The sequence below is a fragment of the Salmo salar genome, chromosome ssa03 (genome assembly GCF_905237065.1).
Source record: "Salmo salar chromosome ssa03, Ssal_v3.1, whole genome shotgun sequence".
NCBI classification, from domain to species: domain Eukaryota; kingdom Metazoa; phylum Chordata; class Actinopteri; order Salmoniformes; family Salmonidae; genus Salmo; species Salmo salar.
In genome coordinates, this window is record NC_059444.1 from 57,170,338 (window position 1) to 57,193,064 (window position 22,727).

At 41.7% G+C, this 22,727-nt stretch overlaps 1 protein-coding gene across 1 annotated transcript; it reads right to left on the reverse strand.

Annotated features, from left to right (window-relative positions):
- Positions 1-8,929: 8,929 nt before the first annotated feature.
- LOC106600976 (guanine nucleotide-binding protein G(I)/G(S)/G(O) subunit gamma-T2) lies at positions 8,930-14,785 on the reverse strand. The gene is made up of 3 exons (XM_014192788.2): positions 14,634-14,785; positions 9,639-9,728; positions 8,930-9,515 (listed from the first exon to the last, which is right to left on the reverse strand). Exons 2-3 carry the CDS (start codon positions 9,720-9,722, stop codon positions 9,387-9,389), a joined length of 213 nt encoding a protein of 70 aa, XP_014048263.1. The 5' UTR covers positions 9,723-9,728; positions 14,634-14,785; the 3' UTR covers positions 8,930-9,386.
- Between the last annotated feature and the right edge of the window lie 7,942 nt (positions 14,786-22,727).

A 22,727-nucleotide genomic window follows, 5' to 3' on the forward strand; every position in this document is an offset into this window, starting at 1 on the left:
ATAGAGTACAGTATATACATATGAGATGAGTAATGTACGGTATGTAAATATTATATAAAGTGGCATTGTTTAAAGTGACTAGTGATACATTTATTACATCCAAATTTTAATTATTAAAATGGCTAGAGATTTGAGTCAGTATGTTGGTAGCAGCCACTCAATGTTAGTGATGGCTGTTTAACAGTATGATGGCCTTGAGATAGAAGCTGTTTTTCAGTCTCTCGGTCCCAGCTTTGATGCACCTGTACTGACCTCGCCTTCTAGATGATAGCGGGGTGAACAGGCAGTGGCTCGGGTGGTTGTTGTCCTTGATGATCTTTTTGGCCTTCCTGTGACATCGGGGGGTGTAGGTGTCCTGGAGGGCAGGTAGTTTGCTCCCGGTGATGCGTTGTGCCGACCTCACTTCCCTCACTACCCTCCTACCCTCACCACCTGGGGGCGGCCCGTCAGAAAGTCCAGGACCCAGTCGCACAGGGCGGGTCAAGACCCAGGGTCTCGAGCTTAATGCATATTTCAAACCCTAAACTGCTAGAAGGTGCTGTTCCATTTCTAATCCCTGTGTGTGTCGGGTTCTACAGTGCAGACCCATAGGTTTTGAACTGTAGCCTGTGCTGTGGCAAGAGTAGCCTACTGTGAGACCACCCCATGACACCATATGTGCCTGAGCTAAAGCAAAGATTAGCACTTTTTTTCTGGGAGCCCTCAGCAGATTCATGCTTAAGATCTGGCTCCAAGTCCACTTTACATAGGATCAATTGATGCTTAGGGCCCACTAAACACTTCACCTAATTGTTCCCTTGTAACTTTTTATTGGGAGGAACTGGTGTCAGCAACTCCATACAATTACTTTTCTGTGATGTAGGCCACTTGGTGTGGCTATGAAAGCTATGATACAAGCTGCAACAAGGGCCTGTTGTTTCTTGTTCAAATGCATTTAATTGCATTTCCAATGTGTCCTCTACTAAGGTCTCAGAAGATACCCTCTCAGCATTTGTTTCGCATTATTATCCTCTACATCAAAAATGGAACCCTATTTCCTATATAGCCCACCACTTTTGACCAGAGACCTCAAAAGTAGTGCAGTGTAAAGGGAATATGGTGCCATTTGGGATGCAGCCCTGTATACTAGCCCAGCTTTTGAAAGTCTCAACAGGGGGGAAATGTCTCTGCAAGCTATGAGGCTGTTTGACCTGCAGGGGGAGCTCCAAGCCTGTTAGTCACCACCATCACTCCTTTAAGGGAAAATAGCAGTGAAGTGAATGAAGGTTCAAGGAGGTTGTCTCTCACTGTCACAAGTCTGCCACATACACAGATCTGCAGTTCCCATACAGTAGGATAGCAAGTGTTTCCAGAGCTGGCTAGCAGCCACAAGCCATTGACACACATGCCCACTCGCTCACTTGCCTGCTCACATACAGCCATGCACTAATCACTTACGCACGCATGCTCGCTCACACACACACAGTTTCAAAATCTCTGGGATAAAACCATCCAAAACTGATGTACTTCATATGAGAGGAGTACACTGTAGGCCCTACTGTCTTTTAGATGGCTTTCAGATTTGACATTCAGTAAAAAAAAGAAAAAAGAAAAAGACAGCTTTAAATCATGTTAGATTATGTCCCTAATATTTGGGACTGGTTTGCAAATTAAGCCATTTTGGAGAATACATTTTCCTCCACTCACCGATTTGAGAGAGTTTAGATAAAGGGTACAGATATCTAGCCTTGGGCTGAGTTTCCATTGCAAGTGATCTGGAACCATACCAAAACAGTCAGTTATGGCTGGAAGCTTACCATTGAAAATGTGGTCAACAGCACCACCTAGTGTTGGTACCATGTAACGTTAAAAGGAGCCAGACGTTCCATTCACGTGCTTGTTTTTGAAAAAACAGGTCGCAAGGTGGCATGATTCCCACTTTACAAACAACTGCATCTGTTCCCTTAGTCATCCTATTTCAAATGGGAGCTTCAGACACAAACAACAAACAAAGCTTGTCATTAGGCAGACCTCAATAGAAAATGATGTTCCTACAGCATTGAGTACTGATGAATTGTACATTTACATTTTGGAAAGTACATTATTTACTGAGAGTGAGGGGGAAGGGGATGATCCTGACCATTAATAGATTAGAGGCTGATTAGGAATCAAGGAATGAATTAATCAGATCAGATTAAGTGTTCCAGTACGACCAGTAGAAAAGATGCCCTCTAGTCTCTCAATATTAATGTGCAACACTCTTTGTTAAGTCCCAGAGACTACATTCAAAGATATATATGGGCAAGAAAGCATGATAGAGCGCGAGAGAGACACACCCATACAAAACCATGTGCATACGTCGCACACACACACCTACACACAAAAACACAAAACGCAGAGGCCCACTACTGACCTGCACGCACGGCTATATTCCATAGATTATCTCATTGTATCTATTCAATGTTGTTCCACGTATACTGCATGATCTCATTGTATCTATAGATATTGAGTATACAAACATTAAGAACACCTGCTCTTTCCATGACAAACACTGACCAGGTGAATCCAGGTGAAAAGTATGATCCCTTATTGGTGTCACTTGTTAATTCCACTTCAATCAGTGTAGATGAAGGGGAGGAGACAGGTTAAAGAAGGATTTTTAAGCCTCGAGACAATTGAGACATGGATTGTGAATGTGCACCATTCAGAGACTGAATGGGCAAGACAAAATATTTAAGTGCCTTTGAACAAGGTACGATAGTAGGTGCCAGGCGCACCGGTTTGTGTCAAGAACTGGAACACTCCTGGGTTTCCCGTGTGTATCAAGAACGGTCCACCACCCAAAGGACACCCAGACAACTGTCACGCCCTGACCATAGAGAGCCTTTTTATTCTCTATTTTGGTTAGGTCGGGGTGTGACCAGGGGGGGGTGTTCTAGTCTAGGTTATTTATTTCTATGTTGGCCTGGTATGGTTCCCAATCAGAGGCAGCTGTTTATCGTTGTCTCTGATTGGGGATCATATTTAGGCAGCCATTTCTCCACTGTGTTTTGTGGGATCTTGTTTCTGTGTAGTTGCCTGTGAGCACTCCATGACTTCACGTTTCGTTCATTCTTTATTGTTTTTTTGTGTGATTTTCATTGATTAAACATGTGGAACTCTATGTATGCTGCGCCTTGGTCCAGTTCTTACGACGATCGTGACAACAACTGTGGGACAAATTGGAGTCAACATGGGCCAGCATCCCTGTGGAACGCTTTCGACACCTTGTAAAGTCCATTCCCTGACGAATTGAGGCTGTTCAGAGGGCAAAATGGGGGGTGCAACTCAATATTAGGAGGTGTTGACTTTATCCACATTTTGTTGTGTTACAGCCTAAATATAAAATGGATAAAATTGAGATTTTTTCATCACTGGCCTACACACAATACCCCATAATGTCAACATGGAATTCTGTTTTTCGAAATTTGTACAAATTAATTGAAAATTTTAAATGTCTTGAGTCAATAAGCATTCAACCCCTTCGCAATAATGGCGTTTAAGATGATTTTTGAATGACTACCTCATCTCTGTACCCCACACATACAATTATCTGTAAGGTCCCTTAATCGAGCAGTGGATTTCAAGCACAGACTGAACCACAAAGACCAGGGAGGGTTTCCAATGCCTCGTAAAGAAGGGCCCCTATTGGTAGTGAAAAATATGGTTTGTTTATGAATTGGAAGGACCAATAAAAAGGGATAGAAAAAACGTAGGTGCTGAATTTTAGGCTGGTAGCAACCACCACAGGGTGTCCGTTCAGAACACAAGGAAGCAATAGTTCCAGTTCAAGAGTTTAATGAAGATCCACACACACACACACACACACACACACACACACACACACACACACACACACACACACACACACACACACACACACACACACACACACACACACACATTAACAACACCACTCTCTCTGATACTAATTGTGGTTCTGTATAGAAATGAGGAGAACTTAGGCTATAGCACAGTATGGGAAAATATATGCCTATTTGCATGTCAACAACTAAACAGGCTATGTGGACCCAAACACATGCTAGATGCATAAAGAACAGTTGAGCAATGTAGAAATATCTACACATTATAAAACATAACAAGCACGAGCGATCTACAACCGGAAATAGCCTAGCACCACAGACAAATGCTAACAAATGCTAATCGCCAATAAGCATGCTAAATAGTAATGCGTTCTGAATGACAATGCTAATGCTAATGATAGCAGGAGTAAGCAAGCTAGCTAGCAAGTTTAACACAAATTGTACATGTATTTATTTTATTGATTTAACCTTTATTTAACTAGGCCAGTCAGTTAAGAACAAATTATTATTTCCAATGACGAGACGGGGGCCTGGGATAAAAAAATAGCATAAATACAATGTATATATAGGACAAAACACACATCACAACAAGATAGATAACACAACACTACATAAAGAGAGTCCTAAGACAACAACATAGCATGGCAGCAACACATAATAACAACATGGAAGCAACACAACATGGCTGCAGCACAAGAGTGTACAAACATTTTTGCGCACAGTCAACAGCACAAAGGTCAAGAAGGTAAAGACAACAATACATCACACAAAGCAAACACAACTGTCAGTAAGAGTGTCCATGATTGAGTCTTTGAATGAAGAGATTGAGATAAAACTATCCAGTTTGAGTGATTGTTGCAGCTCGTTCCAGTCGCTAGCTGCAGCGAACTGAAAAGAGGAGTGACCCAGGGATGTGTGTGCTTTGGGGATCTTTAACAGAATGTGACTGGCAGAATGGGTGTTGTATGTGAAGGATGCGGGCTGCAGTTGATATGTCAGATAGGGGGGAGTGAGGCCTAAGAGGGGTTTTATAAATAAGCATCAACCAGTGGGTCTTGCGACGGGTATACAGAGATGACCAGTTTACAGAGGAGTATAGAGTGCAGTGATGTGTCCTATAAGGAGCATTGGTGGCAAATCTGATGGCCGAATGGTAAAGAACTCGAAAGCACCCTTACTTGCCGATCTATAAATGATGTCTCCGTATTCTAGCATGGGTAGGATGGTCATCTGAATCAGGGTTAGTTTGGCAGCTGGGGTGAAAGAGGACCGATTATGAAAGAGGAAACCAAGTCTAGATTTAACTTTAGCCTGCAGCTTTGATATGTGCTGAGAGAAGGACAATGTACTGTCTAGCCATACTCCCAAGTACTTGTATGAGGTGACCACCTCAAGCTCTAAACTCTCAGAGGTAGTAATAACACCTGTGGAGAGAGGGGCATTCTTCTTACCAAACCACATGACCTTTGTTTTGGAGGTGTTCAGAACAAGGTTTAGGGTAGAGAAAGCTTGTTGGACATTAAGAAAGCTTTGTTGTAGAGCATTTAACACAAAATCAGGGGAGGGGCCAGCTGAGTATAAGACTGTATCATCTGCTTATAAATGGATGAGAGAGCTTCCTACTGCCTGAGCTATGTTGTTGATGTAAATTGAGAAGAGCGTGGGGTCTAGGATTGAGCCTTGGGGTACTCCCTTGGTGACAGGCAGTGGCTGAGACAGCAGATGTTCTGACTTTATACACTGCACTCTTTGAGAAAGGTAGTTAGCAAACCAGGCCAAAGACCCCTCAGAGACACCAATACTCCTTAGCCGGCCCACAAGAATGGAATGGTCTACTGTATCAAAAGCTTTGGCCAAGTCAATAAAAATAGCAGCACAACATTGCTTAGAATCAAGGGCATTGGTGACATCACTGAGGACCTATTGAGGACCAATTTACAACAGACACTATTTAGCTCCAAACAACAAGACATCAAGATTTTGGCACTTACATTTAGCTAAACGCACAATAACAGCAGAAAGAAAAGCAATTTCTTCTAAGGAGGTAAAATAAGCAGGAGAGAAAAACAGATTGATCATCAGAATGGAAACTACAGACTGCCTGAGGCCCTAGACCCTGCCTGGTCGGTATTACCCTAAATCCTGGGAAAGAAGGCTGCTGATTGGCTAATACAATTATGATGATTGGTGTGACCTTATTCCAATAGGAAAACCAAAAGAAAGTTGGGGTCTTGAAAAGGAGATGAGCTGGCCGTTTTTACAAGTAGATAGATTTTAAAGCAGACATTGAATATCCCTTTGAGCATGTTGAAGTTATTAATGACACTTTGGATGGTGCATCAATAAACCCCATCATTATAAAGATACAGGCGTCCTTCCACATCAGTTGCCAGAGAGGAAGGAAACCCCTCAGGGATTTCACAATGAGGCCAATGATGACTTTAAAACACACTGAGTTTAATGGCTGTAATAGAAAACTGTGGATGAATGAACAACATTGTAGTTACTCCACAATACTAACCTAATTGACAGAGTGAAAAGAAGGAAGCCTGTACAGAATACAAATATTCCAAAACAGGCATCCTGTTTGCAACAAGGCACTAAAGTAATACTGCAAGAAATGTGGCAAAACAATTAACTTTTTGTCCAGAATACAAAGTGTTATGTTTGGAGCAAATCCAATACAACACATTACTGAGTACCACTTTCCATATTTTCAAGCATAGCGGTGGCTGCATCATGTTATGGGTGTGCTTGTAGTTGTTAAGGGCTGGGGAGTTTTTCAAGATAAAAAAATAAACGGAATGGAGCTAAGCACAGGAAAAACCTAGAAGAAAACCTGGTTCACTCTGCTTTCCATCAGACACCGGGAGATTAATTTACCTTTCAGCAGGACAATAACCTAAAATACAATGCCAAATCTACACTGGAATTGCTTACCAAGAAGACAGTGAATGTTCCTGAGGGGCTGAGTTACAGTTCTGACATAAATCTGCTTAAGATCTATGGCAAGACTTGGAAATGGTTGTCTAGCAATGATCAACCATCAATTTGACAGTGCTTTAAGAATTTCTAAAATAATAAATGGACAAACATTATACAACCCAGGTGTGCAAAACTCTTAGACTTACCCAGAAAGATTCACAGTTGTAATTGCTGTCAAAGGGGATTCTAAAATGTGTTGACTCAGGGTTGTGAATTCTTATGCAAATTAGATATTTATTTATTAGATTTCTTTTATACATTTGCAAAAATTTCTAAAAACATGTTTTCACTTTGTCATTATGGGGAATTGTGTGTAGATGGGTGAAAAAAAATATTTAATCAATTTTGAAATTAGGCTGTAACACAATAAAATATGTAGGACTATGAATACATTCTGAAGGCAAAGTATGAAGTTTCTTTCCAAAATGCTATATATCCATTTTTTTATGTTGCTAAATTAGCTTTTAATTGTTGAAAGAAATTAGGAAAGAGATTGGTGTGTTTTTTTAAAACCATCTAATCATGGCATGGGGTTGTTCAATGACAGACACGTATTTGTTTAAAATCTATGAATAAGCAATAATATCTGATGAAAAAACACAAATATGAAAAATTGGTGGATATAGCGTTTTGGAAATAAAGCTTTCATATATTCCTCTTTTTTGTTTACTTATCAAACCAAATGCTTTTTATATTATCATATTATTATTACTATTTTTATTTATTTAACTTTATATTAATAAAAAATATTTTCCTGGCATGGTTTAGGTCTTCTCATCCCTTTAGAGGGTAAGGTAGACACAAATAAATACACAGCCCTTCTGTATGATCAACTTCAACCTACGGTGAATAATTTATATCCTTATGGGAGTGGTCTCTTCCAAGATGACAATGCCCCCATCTACAGGGCACAAGTGGTCACTGAATGGTTTGATGAGCACGATGTAAACCAAATGCCGTGGCCGTCCATATGCCGTGGCCGTCTCAGTTACCAGCTCTCAACCCAATTGAACACTTATGGGAGATTCTGGAGCGGCACCTGAGAGTGTTTTCCACCACCATCAACAAAACACCAAATTATGGAATTTATTGTGGAGAATGGCGTCGCATCCCTCTAATAGAGGGAGGGTGGCCCAACACCCTATTGATTAAGACACCATGTTGGTGTCATTATCTCACTGCTTTAGCAACAGTAGTTTTGCCATTCATAGAGAGAGAGAGCGAGAGAGAGAGAGAGAGAGATGACAACTGGTTTGATGCAGATTGTAAAATTATAAGGAAAAAAAACTAGAAAACTATCAAACCAAAAGCACAGAGACCCAAATGGTAGATGCTTTGTAGTTCAATAACTTTGTGAAAGGCCGTACCTATTCACTGACGGAATCCTGGGCGGGACAGCACGAAATGAGACGCAGAGACGTGACTTCAACAAAAAGAAGGAAACTGTATTGGGAGTTCACACGCCAATCCAACAGCTTGAGCCGAACCTATAACAGGGACTCCTACTGTCCTGGAATTCACCATAGTCTCCGGCTCATAATCACGCTGCCCCTTCAGTCAGGTCCTTAAGATAGCACAAACAATAATCAGTCAATTGGCCTCATGTGAACTCATCAGTAGTGGCTGTACTGCGGCCCACCTCCAGGAGAGGACACAGTCGGACCACTTTCAACAACATTTCAACTAACTGTCTACTAACCCTAACCTTTATCCTAACCCTAAAGGTAACTGTTACCCTAACCTTAACCCTTACCCTTATTCAAACCCTAACTGCAACCTTAGCAAGCTGTTGGATATCAAGAGATTAGCATACTATCAACAAACAATCTGTAGATCATCAGTATGGGATTATCCAAATAAAGTGTGACTGAAAAAGAGTTTGAATTCTTACAATTCCACGTTCTAGTTCAATGGGACTGTATCAGCTCACAGTGATATATATCACACATCAACCCACCTTCTGATACAAATGTTGATTTCTAAAACGTACATTACAACTTGATTGAATCAATGGGATACTTGTAGCATGAGAGGATCCATGTTCATATGAGGTGCAAAACACGAGAGAAGTCACAGAGAGAACCAAAAGACGTCAAAGAAACTGCTGTGCTAGATACAGTTTATTTACAAGCAAAACAAAGGCCAGTCAGCGGTGGGTGCAATTGGAACATTCCAGAGCCTGTTTGGTAGCTCTAGAACCGCCAGAGATAACTGACAGGTGAGGAGGGTAGGGTCATAGGTCATCAAGGAGAAAGGAAGGACACCATCGTAACCAAGTGATCCCTCTAATCCCCTGAATTGTCCCTGGATAAATCTCCTCCTCCTCAGCTCCCAGTGACCTCAGGCGACCTTGTGTAGCCTAGTCAGTGTGGCATGTTGTGTTGTCCTAAACTGGCTAACCTAGTGGACGTCTCTCATGTTGTACTCACATAGGAACACATGGCAAACTTATTGCAGCTATGTATCACTCTTTACAGTGCTGAAAAGGCTGAAACTGGAGAGAAAAAAATCTAATGTTTTTCCCTGTGTCCCGCCTGGGGCTGTTTGTCCCCGGGCTGGCTAGGTGATTATACAGCCTCCCTTCTCAGGCTTGTAGGGGTTCTTATCATCTGGTACGCCTGTAATCAGGAGGTCGGTACCAGACGCAGCCTCACACCAGTCCATGGTGTCCTTGGATGTCTTGGACACCTAAGAGAAACGGAGAGGGTCAACAAGCCATTCTAATTCAGTTCAATGGGACTGTATCAGTTCACTTTGATGCCTTTGTAATGCTACAGAGCTTCTCTTTATGGACCCATTGATGCTACGTACAGGCTCCCTGGGTGTCGAGACTTCTTTCTTCAGCTGTTCCAGCTCCATCTTAAGGATGTCAATGTCTGACATATCCCGAGCCATCTTTCCCTGAGAAGGAAGGAGGAGAGAGGATCAATGAGAGAGGGCACACAAAATAAACATCAAACATTCACCATGCTATATCAAGTAACTCTTATCTTGTTGCTTGTCAATAAAGATTAAAATGAATCTAAATCCTTTTTGGATTTGTGAATGAACAACACGTTGTCTTCAACAACGTGCTTTAGTGGGTTGAACCCAGATCTTACTCTTTGAAACATGGCTTAAGCCTGATGAATTTACTGTGTTAAATGAGGCCTCACCCCCTGGTTACACTAGTGACCATACCCCCCGTGCATCCGGCAAAGGCGGAGGTGTTGCTAACATTTAGGATAGTAAATTTCAATTTACAAAGTCTTTTGAGCTTCTAGTCATGAAATCTATGCAGCCTACTCACTCACTTTTTATAGCTACTGTTTACAGGCCTCCTGGGCCATATGCAGTGTTCCTCACTGAGTTCCCTGAATTCCTATCGGATCTTGTAGTCATAGCAGATAATATTCTAATTTTTGGTGACTTTAACATTCACATGGAAAAGTCCACAGACCCACTCCAAAAGGCTTTCGGAGCCATCATCGACTCAGTGGGTTTTGTCCAACATGTGTCTGGACCTACTCACTGCCACAGTCATACTCTGGACCTAGTTTTGTCCCATGGAATAAATGTTGTGGATCTTAATGTTTTTCCTCATAATCCTGGATTATCGAACCACCATTTTATTGCGTTTGCAATTGCAACAAATAATCTGCTCAGACCCCAACCAAGGAGCATTAAAAGTCGTGCTATAAATTCTCAGACAACCCAAAGATTCCTTGATGCCCTTCCAGACTCCCTCTGCCTACCCAAGGACGTCAGAGGACAAAAATCAGTTAACCACCTAACCGAGGAACTCAATTTAACCTTGCGCAATACCCTAGATGCAGTTGCACCCCTAAAAATTAAAAACATCTGTCATAAGAAACTTGCTCCCTGGTATACAGAAAATACACGAGCTCTGAAGCAAGCTTCCAGAAAATTGGAATGGAAATGGCGCCACACCAAACTGGAAGTCTTCCGACTAGCTTGGAAAGACAGTACCGTGCAGTATCGAAGAGCCCTCACTGCTGCTCGATCATCCTATTTTTCCAACTTAATTGAGGAAAATAAGAACAATCCGAAATTTCTTTTTGATACTGTCGCAAAGCTAACTAAAAAGCAGCATTCGCAAATGGAGGATGGCTTTCACTTCAGCAGTAATAAATGTATGAACTTCTTTGAGGAAAAGATCATGATCATTAGAAAGCAAATTACGGACTCCTCTTTAAATCTGGGTATTCCTCCAAAGCTCCATTGTCCTGAGTCTGCACAACTCAGCCAGGACCTAGGATCAAGGGAGATACTAAAGTGTTTTAGTACTATATCTCTTGACACAATGATGAAAATAATCATGGCCTCCAAACCCTCAAGCTGCATACTGGACCCTATTCCAACTAAACTACTGAAAGAGCTGCTTCCTGTGCTTGGCCCTCCTATGTTGAACATAATAAACGGCTCTCTATCCACCGGATGTGTACCAAGCTCACTAAAAGTGGCAGTAATAAAGCCTCTCTTGAAAAAGCCGAATCTTGCCCCAGAAATTGTAAAAAACTATCGGCCTATATCGAATCTTCCATTCCTCTCAAAAAGTTTTGAAGAAGCTGTTGCACAGCAACTCACTGCCTTCCTGAAGACAAACAATGTATACGAAACGCTTCAGTCTGGTTTTAGACCCCATCATAGCACTGAGACTGCACTTGTGAAGGTGGTAAATGACCTTTTAATGACGTCAGACCGAGGCTCTGCATCTGTTCTCGTGCTCCTAGATCTTAGTGCCGCTTTTGATACCATCGATCACCACATTCTTTTGGAGAGATTGGAAACCCAAATTGGTCTACATGGACAAGTTCTGGCCTGGTTTAGATCTTATCTGTCGGAAAGATATCAGTTTGTCTCTGTGAATGGTTTGTCCTCTGACAAATCAATTGTACATTTCGGTGTTCCTCAAGGTTCCGTTTTAGGACCACTATTGTTTTCACTATATATTTTACCTCTTGGGGATGTCATTCGAAAACATAATGTTAAATTTCACTGCTATGCGGACGACACACAGCTGTACATTTCAATGAAACATGGTGAAGCCCCAAAATTGCCCTCGCTAGAAGCCTGTGTTTCAGACATAAAGAAGTGGATTGCTGCAAACTTTCTACTTTTAAACTCGGACAAAACAGAGATGCTTGTTGTAGGTCCCAAGAAACAAAAATATCTTCTGTTGAATCTGACAATTAATCTGGATGGTTGTACAGTCGTCTCAAATAAAACTGTGAAGGACCTCGGTGTTACTCTGGACCCTGATCTCTCTTTTGAAGAACATATCAAGACTGTTTCAAGGACAGCTTTTTTCCATCTACGTAACATTGCAAAAATCTGACATTTTCTGTCCAAAAATGACGCAGAAAAAGTAATCCATGCTTTTGTTACTTCTAGGCTGGACTACTGCAATGCTCTACTTTCCGGCTACCCGGATAAAGCACTAAATAAACTTCAGTTAGTGCTAAATACGGCTGCTAGAATCCTGACTAGAACCAAAAAATTTGATCATATTACTCCAGTGCTAGCCTCCCTACACTGGCTTCCTGTTAAGGCAAGGGCTGCTTTCAAGGTTTTACTGCTAACCTACAAAGCATTACATGGGCTTGCTCCTACCTATCTTTCTGATTTGGTCCTGCCGTACATACCTACACGTACGCTACCGTCACAAGACGCAGGCCTCCTAATTGTCCCTAGAATTTCTAAGCAAACGGCTGGAGGTAGGGCTTTCTCCTATAGAGCTCCATTTTTATGAAATGGTCTGCCTACCCATGTGAGAGACGCAGACTCAGTCTCAACCTTTAAGTCTTTACTGAAGACTTATCTCTTCAGTAGGTCCTATGATTAAGTATAGTCTGGCCCAGGAGTGTGAAGGTGAACGGAAAGGCTGGAGCAACGAACCGCCCTTGCTGTCTCTGCCTTGCCGGTTCCCCTCTCTCCACTGGGATTCTCTGCCTCTAACCCTATTACAGGGGCTGAGTCACTGGCGTACTGGTGTTCTTCCATGCCGTCCATGGGAGGGGTGCGTCACTTGAGTGGGCTGAGTCACTGACGTGGTCTTCCTGTCTGGGTTGGCGCCCCCCCTTGGGTTGTGCCGTGGCGGAGATCTTTGTGGGCTATACTCGGCCTTGTCTTAGGACGGTAAGTTGGTGGTTGGAGACATCCCTCTAGTGGTGTGGGGGCTGTGCTTTGGCAAAGTGGGTGGGGTTATATCCTGCCTGTTTGGCCCTGTCCGGGGGTTTCATCGGATGGGGCCACAGTGTCTCCTGATCCCTCCTGTCTCAGCCTCCAGTATTTATGCTGCAGTAGTTTATGTGTCGGGGGGCTAGGGTCAGTCTGTTACATCTGGAGTATTTCTCTTGTCTTATCCGGTGTCCTGTGTGAATTTAAATATGCTCTCTCTAATTCTCTCTTTCTTTCTTTCTTTCTCTCGGAGGACCTGAGCCCTAGGACCATGCCTCAGGACTACCTTGCATGATGACTACTTGCTGTCCCCAGTCCACCTGGCCGTGCTGATGCTCCAGTTTCAACTGTTCTGCCTGCGGCTATGGAACCCTGACCTGTTCACCGGACATGCTTGTTGCACCCTCGACAACTACTATGATTATTATTATTTGACCATGCTGGTCATTTATGAACATTTTAACATCTTGACCATGTTCTGTTATAATATCCACCCGGCACAGCCAGAAGAGGACTGGCCACCCCTCATAGCCTGGTTCCTCTCTAGGTTTCTTCCTAGGTTTTTGGCCTTTCTAGGGAGTTTTTCCTAGGGAGTTTTACCTAGCCACCGTGCTTCTTTCACATGCATTGCTTGCTGTTTGGGGTTTTAGGCTGGGTTTCTGTACAGCACTTTGAGATATCAGCGTATGTACGAAGGGCTATATAAATAAATTTGATTTGATTTGATTTGACCACAAAAAACTGAACTGAACTGATCATGAGGGGCCGCAGTGGCTCGCTGGTCACTTGATAGTAGAGAGACATTTTTTAAGTTGTAGAGTTCATTTCCTGCAATTCTACACATTTTGCCATGAGGATGTGAGAATACCCCGACTGAGTTCCAAAATATATACAGTACATATTATATTTTTTGGGGAGGGAAATGAATCCGCTGGCCTACAAAATGGGAGCCTTAGATATCCGACTGTATGAACTAACCAATGAACTATTGACATGTCTGTTTCCATGGGCTTGTGCATGTTGACTCTTCCCTATCCTAAAATAATCTGTCATACAACTGAACTTTGGAAATACATGAAGGCTATGTGGTTGGTGTTCTTTGTCGGGTACTACTTCAGTCCTACCCTCTACCAACACGCTGTGACAACATAATAAGGCAACCAGCCAAACACAAAACTACCAATTATAACAGGTAAGGAAGCCACTGTGACAGTGGGTGGTGCAAACAACAGATTTATTACATTGTGACTTCTGGCCACACTGAGGAAACACACACTGCATTCATCCATTCATTTCTGTCCCAAAAAGGACATTGATATGGCCTATGAGTATAAAAAGAGACCTCTGAGTTATGTCTAACAATAGTGAAAACAACTCAGAGTAGTCAATTATACAAACACATCGATTAATTGATCCTATTCGAATTTTGATACTACATTTTAGTAGTATGGCTTGTTGACTCCCGTCAATTAAAAAAATCCATCCCTCAATAAAAAATCGAAAAAGACATTCTAAATGCAGACATTTAACTGAGTGAATTGCTCAGTTCAGCAAGAATCTCCCTGAACACTGGTCCAGGCTAATGGCCAAGACTGTAGTTAGTCCTCTCCCCGGTCCGACACTCACCTATTGGTTGTGGGGACAGTCGATGCAGGGAAAGTGTAGGTTCTCGCCCTCTATGGGAACACTGTGATCGGGTTGTCTCCCTCCTGTTCCTCAACTCTCCTCTTCAGGGCGTTCTCCAGATGGCACGATGACAGATTTGGAGGAGACTCTTGTACAGAACCCCCCCACCCGTTCCTAATCAGATTAGTCTATTATAATTAGCTGCGCCAAATGTCAACCTCAAATCACAAATTACCTTTGAGTATCACAGGAGGACATAGAGTATCAGCTTCAGCCAAATGCTCCCAAACCCCAGGTCCTGGATCAGCAATTCCAATCCTGAACTTTATCATGGGGTTTCAAAGTTTAAACTGGCCCTAGATCTATGCTTATTATGAGCAACTTCCACTCTCACCTGGGTCACTCCCAGAGGTCAAAACGGGAGAAAAAAAGTTTGAAATGGAACACGGACATGAGCATTCTGATTGACCAGGAAATAATTTTAAAACTGCCCACTTACAGACCTTGTGATGGACTTCACTTGCTCAAACAATTCCAATCCCTCACATGTTTTGCCTCTTAACAGTGACCTTGCTGGTCGTCCGCTTCTGTCCCATCTGAACCTGAGGCCTGTCCCATTTGGTATCTGGCCCCACGTCATCTCTTATTAAAGGAGCAATCTCAGACAGATAGATATGTAGGATCGACATATACAGATGTAGTATCTTAATTTGATCAGTCTTTTGTTGTTGAGAATTTTTCTGCACAGCCAGAAATGCAAACTGTAATTTTCACTTTAAAATGTCCAACTTGATTTGCCCTAACAGAAATTGTATCAACCACTCTTGTTTTGTTGCTGTAGCAAACTGGCTCAAATTAAGATCCTGCATCTGTAGGGCTGGAGAAATGTAACAATGTCAAATGTATAGATGGTCAGTTCTTGATCTATTTGATCAAAATTAAAGTTTTACCCATGTTTTGAATCTTACAATTACATAATTACAAATAATTTAGTTAAAAATCAAATATTTTGGATTGTGATGGAGAAAGACAGTTGAACTAATCTCATGAGGCATTTATTATTGATATTCTTCAAAAATCAATGGCTATATATCAACAATCCAAAACTGTGTATCAATCCCAGATTGCCCCAGATTGCCCCTGACCAACCCTTTTAGCCCAGAGACAGAATGCTTCCTGAGTCAAATCCTCCCAATCCCATTTGAGTCTTGTCCGTTTTAATCCATTAGATTAATGACTGAACCCTGTAACTTCCTCTTGTATGTGTTTGTGTGTGTGTGGGGGGGTAAACTAAAATAGAATAGTGCGTGACCACTGTGTTACAATACACATTGCAGCTGACATACACACACAAAAAGACAGCGGACACACACATACACACACAGTTTATTTTCATGAAATGTCAGGCTTTTTGTGGAGTATTTTTTTGGGGGGTGGAGTAAAATATTTTAAACCTAACCCTAAACCTAACCCTTACCCTAACCTGTGTGGGTCTTGGTTGCATGGGAAGGTGTCAGGTTACAAGCTGTGGGTTTACAAGCAGAGGATTTTTTTTTTTTTTTTACATAAAAAAGTTATAATTATACATATAAATATTTATTGTTGTGTAATAATATGTACGTGTAATAATATGTATGATTTATGTATGATTTATACAAAGGTTTATTAAAACAACATTAGGCTGATAGTGTAATATTGCAGAGTAAACTTTTTGAATAATTGTAATATGTATACATTTCTGTACTGAAGTTTATTAAGAAAATAAAAGGTTTATAAGAAAATGTCATTTACCTTCCATTAATTAAATAGCTCTTTTTCTGGACCTCTGCGTCGCGGGCTAAGGGTGTGTGTGTGTGTGTGTGTGTGTGTGTGTGTGTGTGTGTGTGTGTGTGTGTGTGTGTGTGTGTGTGTGTGTGTGTGTGTGTGTGTGTGTGTGTGTGTGTGTGTGTGTGTGTGTGTGTGTGTGTGTGTGTGTGTGTGTGTGTGTGTGTGTCTTGGTTGCATAAGGAGGTGTCAGGTTACAAGCTATGGGTTTACAAGCAGAGGAAAATACTCAATGACTTGAGTATACTTACTTTTTTTATAATTATACATATAAATATTTATTGGCAAAAGTGTTGTGTAATAATAATATGTATGTGTAATACAGATATGTATGATCTATATAAAGGTTTAGTAAAATAACATTAGGGTTAATGTTTAATATTGCAGAGTAAACGTTTTAATAACTGTAATATGTATGCATTTCTGTACTAAAGATTTTGAAGAAAATAAAAGGTTTGAAAGAAAATGTAATTTATACCTTTAATGAAATTTCTGTCTCTCTCTCTGTCTCCCCAAGCTGTTTCTCTCTCTATCTCTCTCTCTACACAAGAGTGCTTGGTTTCTTGGGATGTGTGCATGTGTGTGAAGTGTTTTTGAAGAAACTGTTTAACACTTAAAAAAAAAATTCTCAGCTATGCAGATTTAATGATCTACAGGTTGTTAGGGGTCTTTACACACAAGGGGCCTATATGTACACAAGGGGCACCCCAAATTGTCTTTGAAAGAACTGTTTTAAACCTGTTGAACCTCTTTTGCACTGATTCCTTTGCAGACAGCACCAGACAGCACCACATTCTGACACCACCTAGAACAAGGAAGAGCTCGGTTTTGTTGTTTTGAAAAGTTTGTTGTTTGAAAGTGTATTGGAAAGTTCTTGGTAGCTAGCTAACTTCTTAGTTTAGATCCCGCAACACAGTTGGCATCAGTTGCTGGGACTGGTAGTCTCTGTCCAGTGATCCTGCCGACCAAGGAAAGGTTTGAGCTGCTATTTGGCGTGGCAGCTAGCCTAGCGGCTAGCTAGCTGCATATCAAGGTAGCGGGGTGTTCTTGAACGCAGCCCGCGACGCAGTTAGCCATTGTGGCTGGGACCGCGGATTGTCCTTGCTTTGTGGGTGTCTAGATCACTGCTGTTTGTTGTTTTCAATCTTCCCTGTGACTGTCATGGAAATATTGAATCAAATATTTCTCAGATACCGGAGCTTGTGAATTCAAATAGACTTTGTTACAAACAGTAACAAAGCCAAGCAATTCCATGGAAGAACTCACTCTTCTTGTTCAAAACATCAGTATTTATACATTTCCATCAGACATGTTCCCTCCCTTCTATGTAAATGAGTAACACCCCTTGGCCATGCGCCACTATTATCTTTATAAATTCATTCTGGCTTGTGTATGCCCACATCTGGCTCAGGTTAGATTATATTGGTGGTGCAACCACAGGTCCACTATAAAAAATAATACATTTATTACATATATACGTTCCCAAGTACATTTCCAATAGATTTTAATGAACACAACCATGTTTCCCCAATACATATACAGTGAGGGGAAAAAAGTATTTGATCCCCTGCTGATTTTGTACGTTTGCTCACTGACAAAGAAATGATCAGTCTATAATTTTAATTGTAGGTTTATTTGAACAGTGAGATACAGAATAACAACAACAAAAATCCAGAAAAACGCATGTCAAAAATGTTACAAATTGTTTTGCATTTTAATGAGGGAAACAAGTATTTGACCCCCTCTCAATCAGAAAGATTTCTGGCTCCCAGGTGTCCTTTATACAGGTAACGAGCTGAGATTAGGAGCACACTCTTAAAGGGAGTGCTCCTAATCTCAGTTTGTTACCTGTATTAAAGACACCTGTCCACAGAAGTAATCAATCAATCAGATTCCAAACTCTCCACCACGGCCAAGACCAAAGAGCTCTCCAAGGATGTCAGGGACAAGATTGTAGACCTACACAAGGCTGGAATGGGCTACAAGACCATCGCCAGGCAGCTTGGTGAGAAGGTGACAACAGTTGGTGCGATTATTCGCAAATGGAAGAAACACAAAAGAACTGTCAATCTCCCTCGGCCTGGGGCTCCATGCAAGATCTCACCTCGTGGAGTTGCAATGATCATGAGAACGGTGAGGAATCAGCCCAAAACTACAAGGGAGGATCTTGTCAATGATCTCAAGGCAGCTGGGACCATAGTCACCAAGAGAACAATTGGTAACACACTACGCCGTGAAGAACTGAAATCCTGCAGCACCGGCAAGGTCCCCTTGCTCAAGAAAGCACATATATATGTCCGTCTGAAGTTTGCCAATGAACATCTGAATGATTCAGAGGACAACTGGGTGAAAGTGTTGTGGTCAGATGAGACCAAAATCGAGCTCTTTGGCATCAACTCAACTCGCCGTGTTTAGAGGAAGAGGAGGAATGCTGCCTATGACCCCAAGAAGACCATCCCCACCATCAACAATGGAGGTGGAAACATTATGCTTTGGGGGTGTTTTTCTGCTAAGGGGACAGGACAACTTCACCACATCAAAGGGACGATGGACGGGGCCATGTACCGTCAAATCTTGGAGAACCTCCTTCCCTCAGCCAGGGCATTGAAAATGGGTCGTAGATGGGTATTCCAGCATGACAATGACCCAAAACACACAGCCAAGGCAACAAAAGAGTGGCTCAAGAAGAAGCACATTAAGGTCAGATCAGTGTCTCTCACTGTTCAAATAAACCTACCATTAAAATCATAGACTGATAATTTCTTTGTCAGTGGGCAAACGTACAAAATCAGCTGCGGATCAAATACTTTTTTCCCTCACTGTACATAGTTTGTGGCCCCTGTATTGGTTGGTAAAAATGCATAGTCACTGTCCCACACCAGTTCAGGTCTATGTGACTTGGAAATGATTAACCCATGTGTCAGGCTGTGGGTGTAGCTGGTGCATGAAGTCAGGCGCAGGAGAGCAGAGATGAGTGAACAACACACTTTACTTAAGAAATAGCACAAAGTAACAATACCAATGTGCCAACAATAACGGTTGCCACAAAGCATGGGTGAAAACAGCACCCGGAAAAAAACTGCCGGAAACGTACCGACCTGAACAATAAACAATCACACACAAAGACATGGTGGAAACAGAGGGTTAAATACATGACCAGTAATTGGGAAATGAAAACCAGGTGTGTGGGAAACAAAGACAAAACCAATGGAAAATGAAAAATGGATCGGCGATGGCTAGAAGACTGGCGACGTTGACCGCCGAGCGCCGCCAGAACAAGGAGAGGAACCGACTTTGGCGGAAGTCGTGACACCATGTACCCTGTGGTTGCCTTGACTAGATTCTGGATGGCTTCAAACAGTCTGGTCTTTGTTGGCTCAACTTAGCTTATTCACATAGATACCACTTAGTTCTGTTTCTTAACGTCTAATGCTTAACTCTGTAGTGGACCACACCTGCACTTCCATAGTCTTTGTTGGCTCAACTTAGCTCATTCACATAGATATCGCTTGGTTCTGTTTCTTTATGTCTAATGCTTAACTCTGTGTTGGACCCCTCCTGCACTTCCATAGTCTTTCGACCTTCATTCTGTTTACATATGTCTTATGTTTAACCTTATACTGCTTCTTCTTCCTACTTCCAAACAAAATAGTATGGGCATTGGAAAATTACTAGGTGACCGGAGACTCTCCAACATGGGTACTGGAAAATCACCAAAGAGCTGGATTTTTCACCCACTTGACCTGCCCTTTCTGGAACTGCGAGGAGTAACGGCGTAAACCTACGTTGCTAGCTACCATGACAAAGGCCAAAGACGGTGGGAGTACCGTTGAGGACAGTGGTGTCTCTCTATCACACATGAAGGATCTTTTAAATGGAAAAAAGAGTCCTACAAGCAGATGTTACAACAACAACAAAATAGTTTCAAGTGTAGATTCAACTAATAAAAGAACGGACGACCTGCCCAGAGAGGTCCAGTACCTGAAGAACAGTTTACAGTTTTCCCAGGGTCACCCTGATGAGTTGAAACAGGAGAACGGCAAGATGACAGCAATCTGTAAGTCATTGAGAGAGGACATCAGTTCTGTGTGTGAATCCATGATAACAATGATGGATAAATCAGACTATCTCGAGGCCAAACAACATGGTTGTGGACGGAATTGCAGAATCTCCACATGAGACCTGGACGGAGTCTGAGGACAAAGTGAGGGAAATGATCTCGGAGAAATTGAAGATGGACCACAGGAAGATTGAGGTGGAGCGTGCCCGCAGGACTGGGAAACCCACCACCAGCCCAGGTGATAGGCCGATAGTGGTCAAGTTCCTGAGGTTCAAAGACAAGGTAGCTGTACTGGAAAGAGCCAAGCCTGGAAGGGATGAGAGAGCCAAGCCTATGAGTTCATAACTTCAACCCGCAGCACACACACACACACACACACACACCAATTGATTAATGGACAGCTGAATGTATATATTTTTTTCTTGCTTTGTTTGCTCTTTTCAGTATTATGTCTGTCTCTGATAAGCTACCCAGGAAAGGGCTGAAAATAGCTCATATTAATATATGTAGCCTTAGAAATAAGGTTAATGAAATCAATAACTTGATAACGTCAGATAACATTCATATATTAGCCATTTCTGAGACTCACCTAGATAATTCATTTGATGATACAGCAGTAGCAATACAAGGATAGAACATCTATAAAAGAGACAGAAATGCTTATGGGACAGGGGTTGCTGTACATATTCAGAGCCATTTCCCTGCAATGCTTAGAGAAGATCTTTTGTCAAGTGTTATTGAAGTGTTGTGGTTGCAGATTGATTTGGCACATCTAAAGCCTTTTCTTTTGGGGTGTTGCTATAGGCCACCAAGTGCTAACAGTCGGTATCTAACTAATATGTGTGAAATGCTTGATAGTGTATGTGATGTAAACAGAGAGGTCTACTTTCTTGGGGACCTGAATATTGACTGGTTTTCATCACGCTGTCCGCTCAAGAGGAAGGTTTTCACTGCAACCAGTGCCTGTAATCTGGTTCGGGTTATTAATCAACAAACCAGGGTTTTTACAATTACTACAGGAACAAGATCATCCACATGTATCGATCACATTTTTACTAATACTGTAGAACTTTGTTCTAAAGCTGTGTCCGTACCCATTGGATGCAGTGGTCACAATATAGTGGCTATACCCAGGAAAGGCAAAGTTCCAACAACTGGGCCTAAAGTATATAAGAGATCATACAAAAGATTTTGCTGTGACTCTTATGTGGATGATGTTAAAAATATTTGTTGGTCTGATGTGATTAATGAGGAGCATCCAGATGCTGCACTTCATGGATTTATGAAATTGCTTCTTCCAATTATTGATAAACATGCACCTGTTAAGAAACTGACTGTTAGAACTTTTAAGGCTCCGTGGGTTGATGAGGTATTGAAAAACTGTATGGTTGAAAAAGATGGGGCAAAAAGGAGTAACTAATAAGTCTGGCTGCATATCTGACTAGCTGGTTTACTGCAAATTGAGAGATTACATGACTAAACTCGACAAAAAGAAGAAGAAACTGTATTATGAAGCCAAGATCAATGATATAAAGAATGATGGAAAAAGCATTGCAAATTTTAATTTTGTAAAGTTGGTGTGGGAGAGGTGGAAAAATTATTGTTAACGATCAATAATGACAAACCTCCTGGCATTGACAATTTAGATGGAAAGCTACTGAGGGTGGTGGCTGACTATATAGCCACTCCTATCTGTCATATCTTTAATCTGAGCTAGAGGAAAGTCTTTGTCCTCAGGCCTGGAGGGAAGCCAAAGTAATTCCGCTACTCAAGAGTGGTAAAGCGGCCTTTACTGGTTCTAACAGCAGACCTATAAGCTTGCTGCCAGCTCTTAACAAACTGTTGGAAAAAATTGTGTTCGACCAAAAACAATGTTATTTCTCTGTAAACAAATTAACAACAGACTTTCAGCATACTTATAGAGAAGGGCACTCAATATGTACTGGACTGACACAAATGACTGATGATTGGTTGAAAGAAAGTGATAAGAAGATTGTGGGACCTGTAATGTTAGATTTCAGTTCAACCTTTGATATTATTGACATAACCTGTTGTTGAAAAAACGTATGTGTTATGGCTTTCAACCTCTGCCATATTGTGGATTCAGAGCTATCTATTTAATAGAACTCAAAGGGTTTTCTTTAATGGAAGCTTCTCTAATGCCAAACATGTAAAGTGTGGTGTACCGCAGGGCAGCTCTCTAGTCCCTC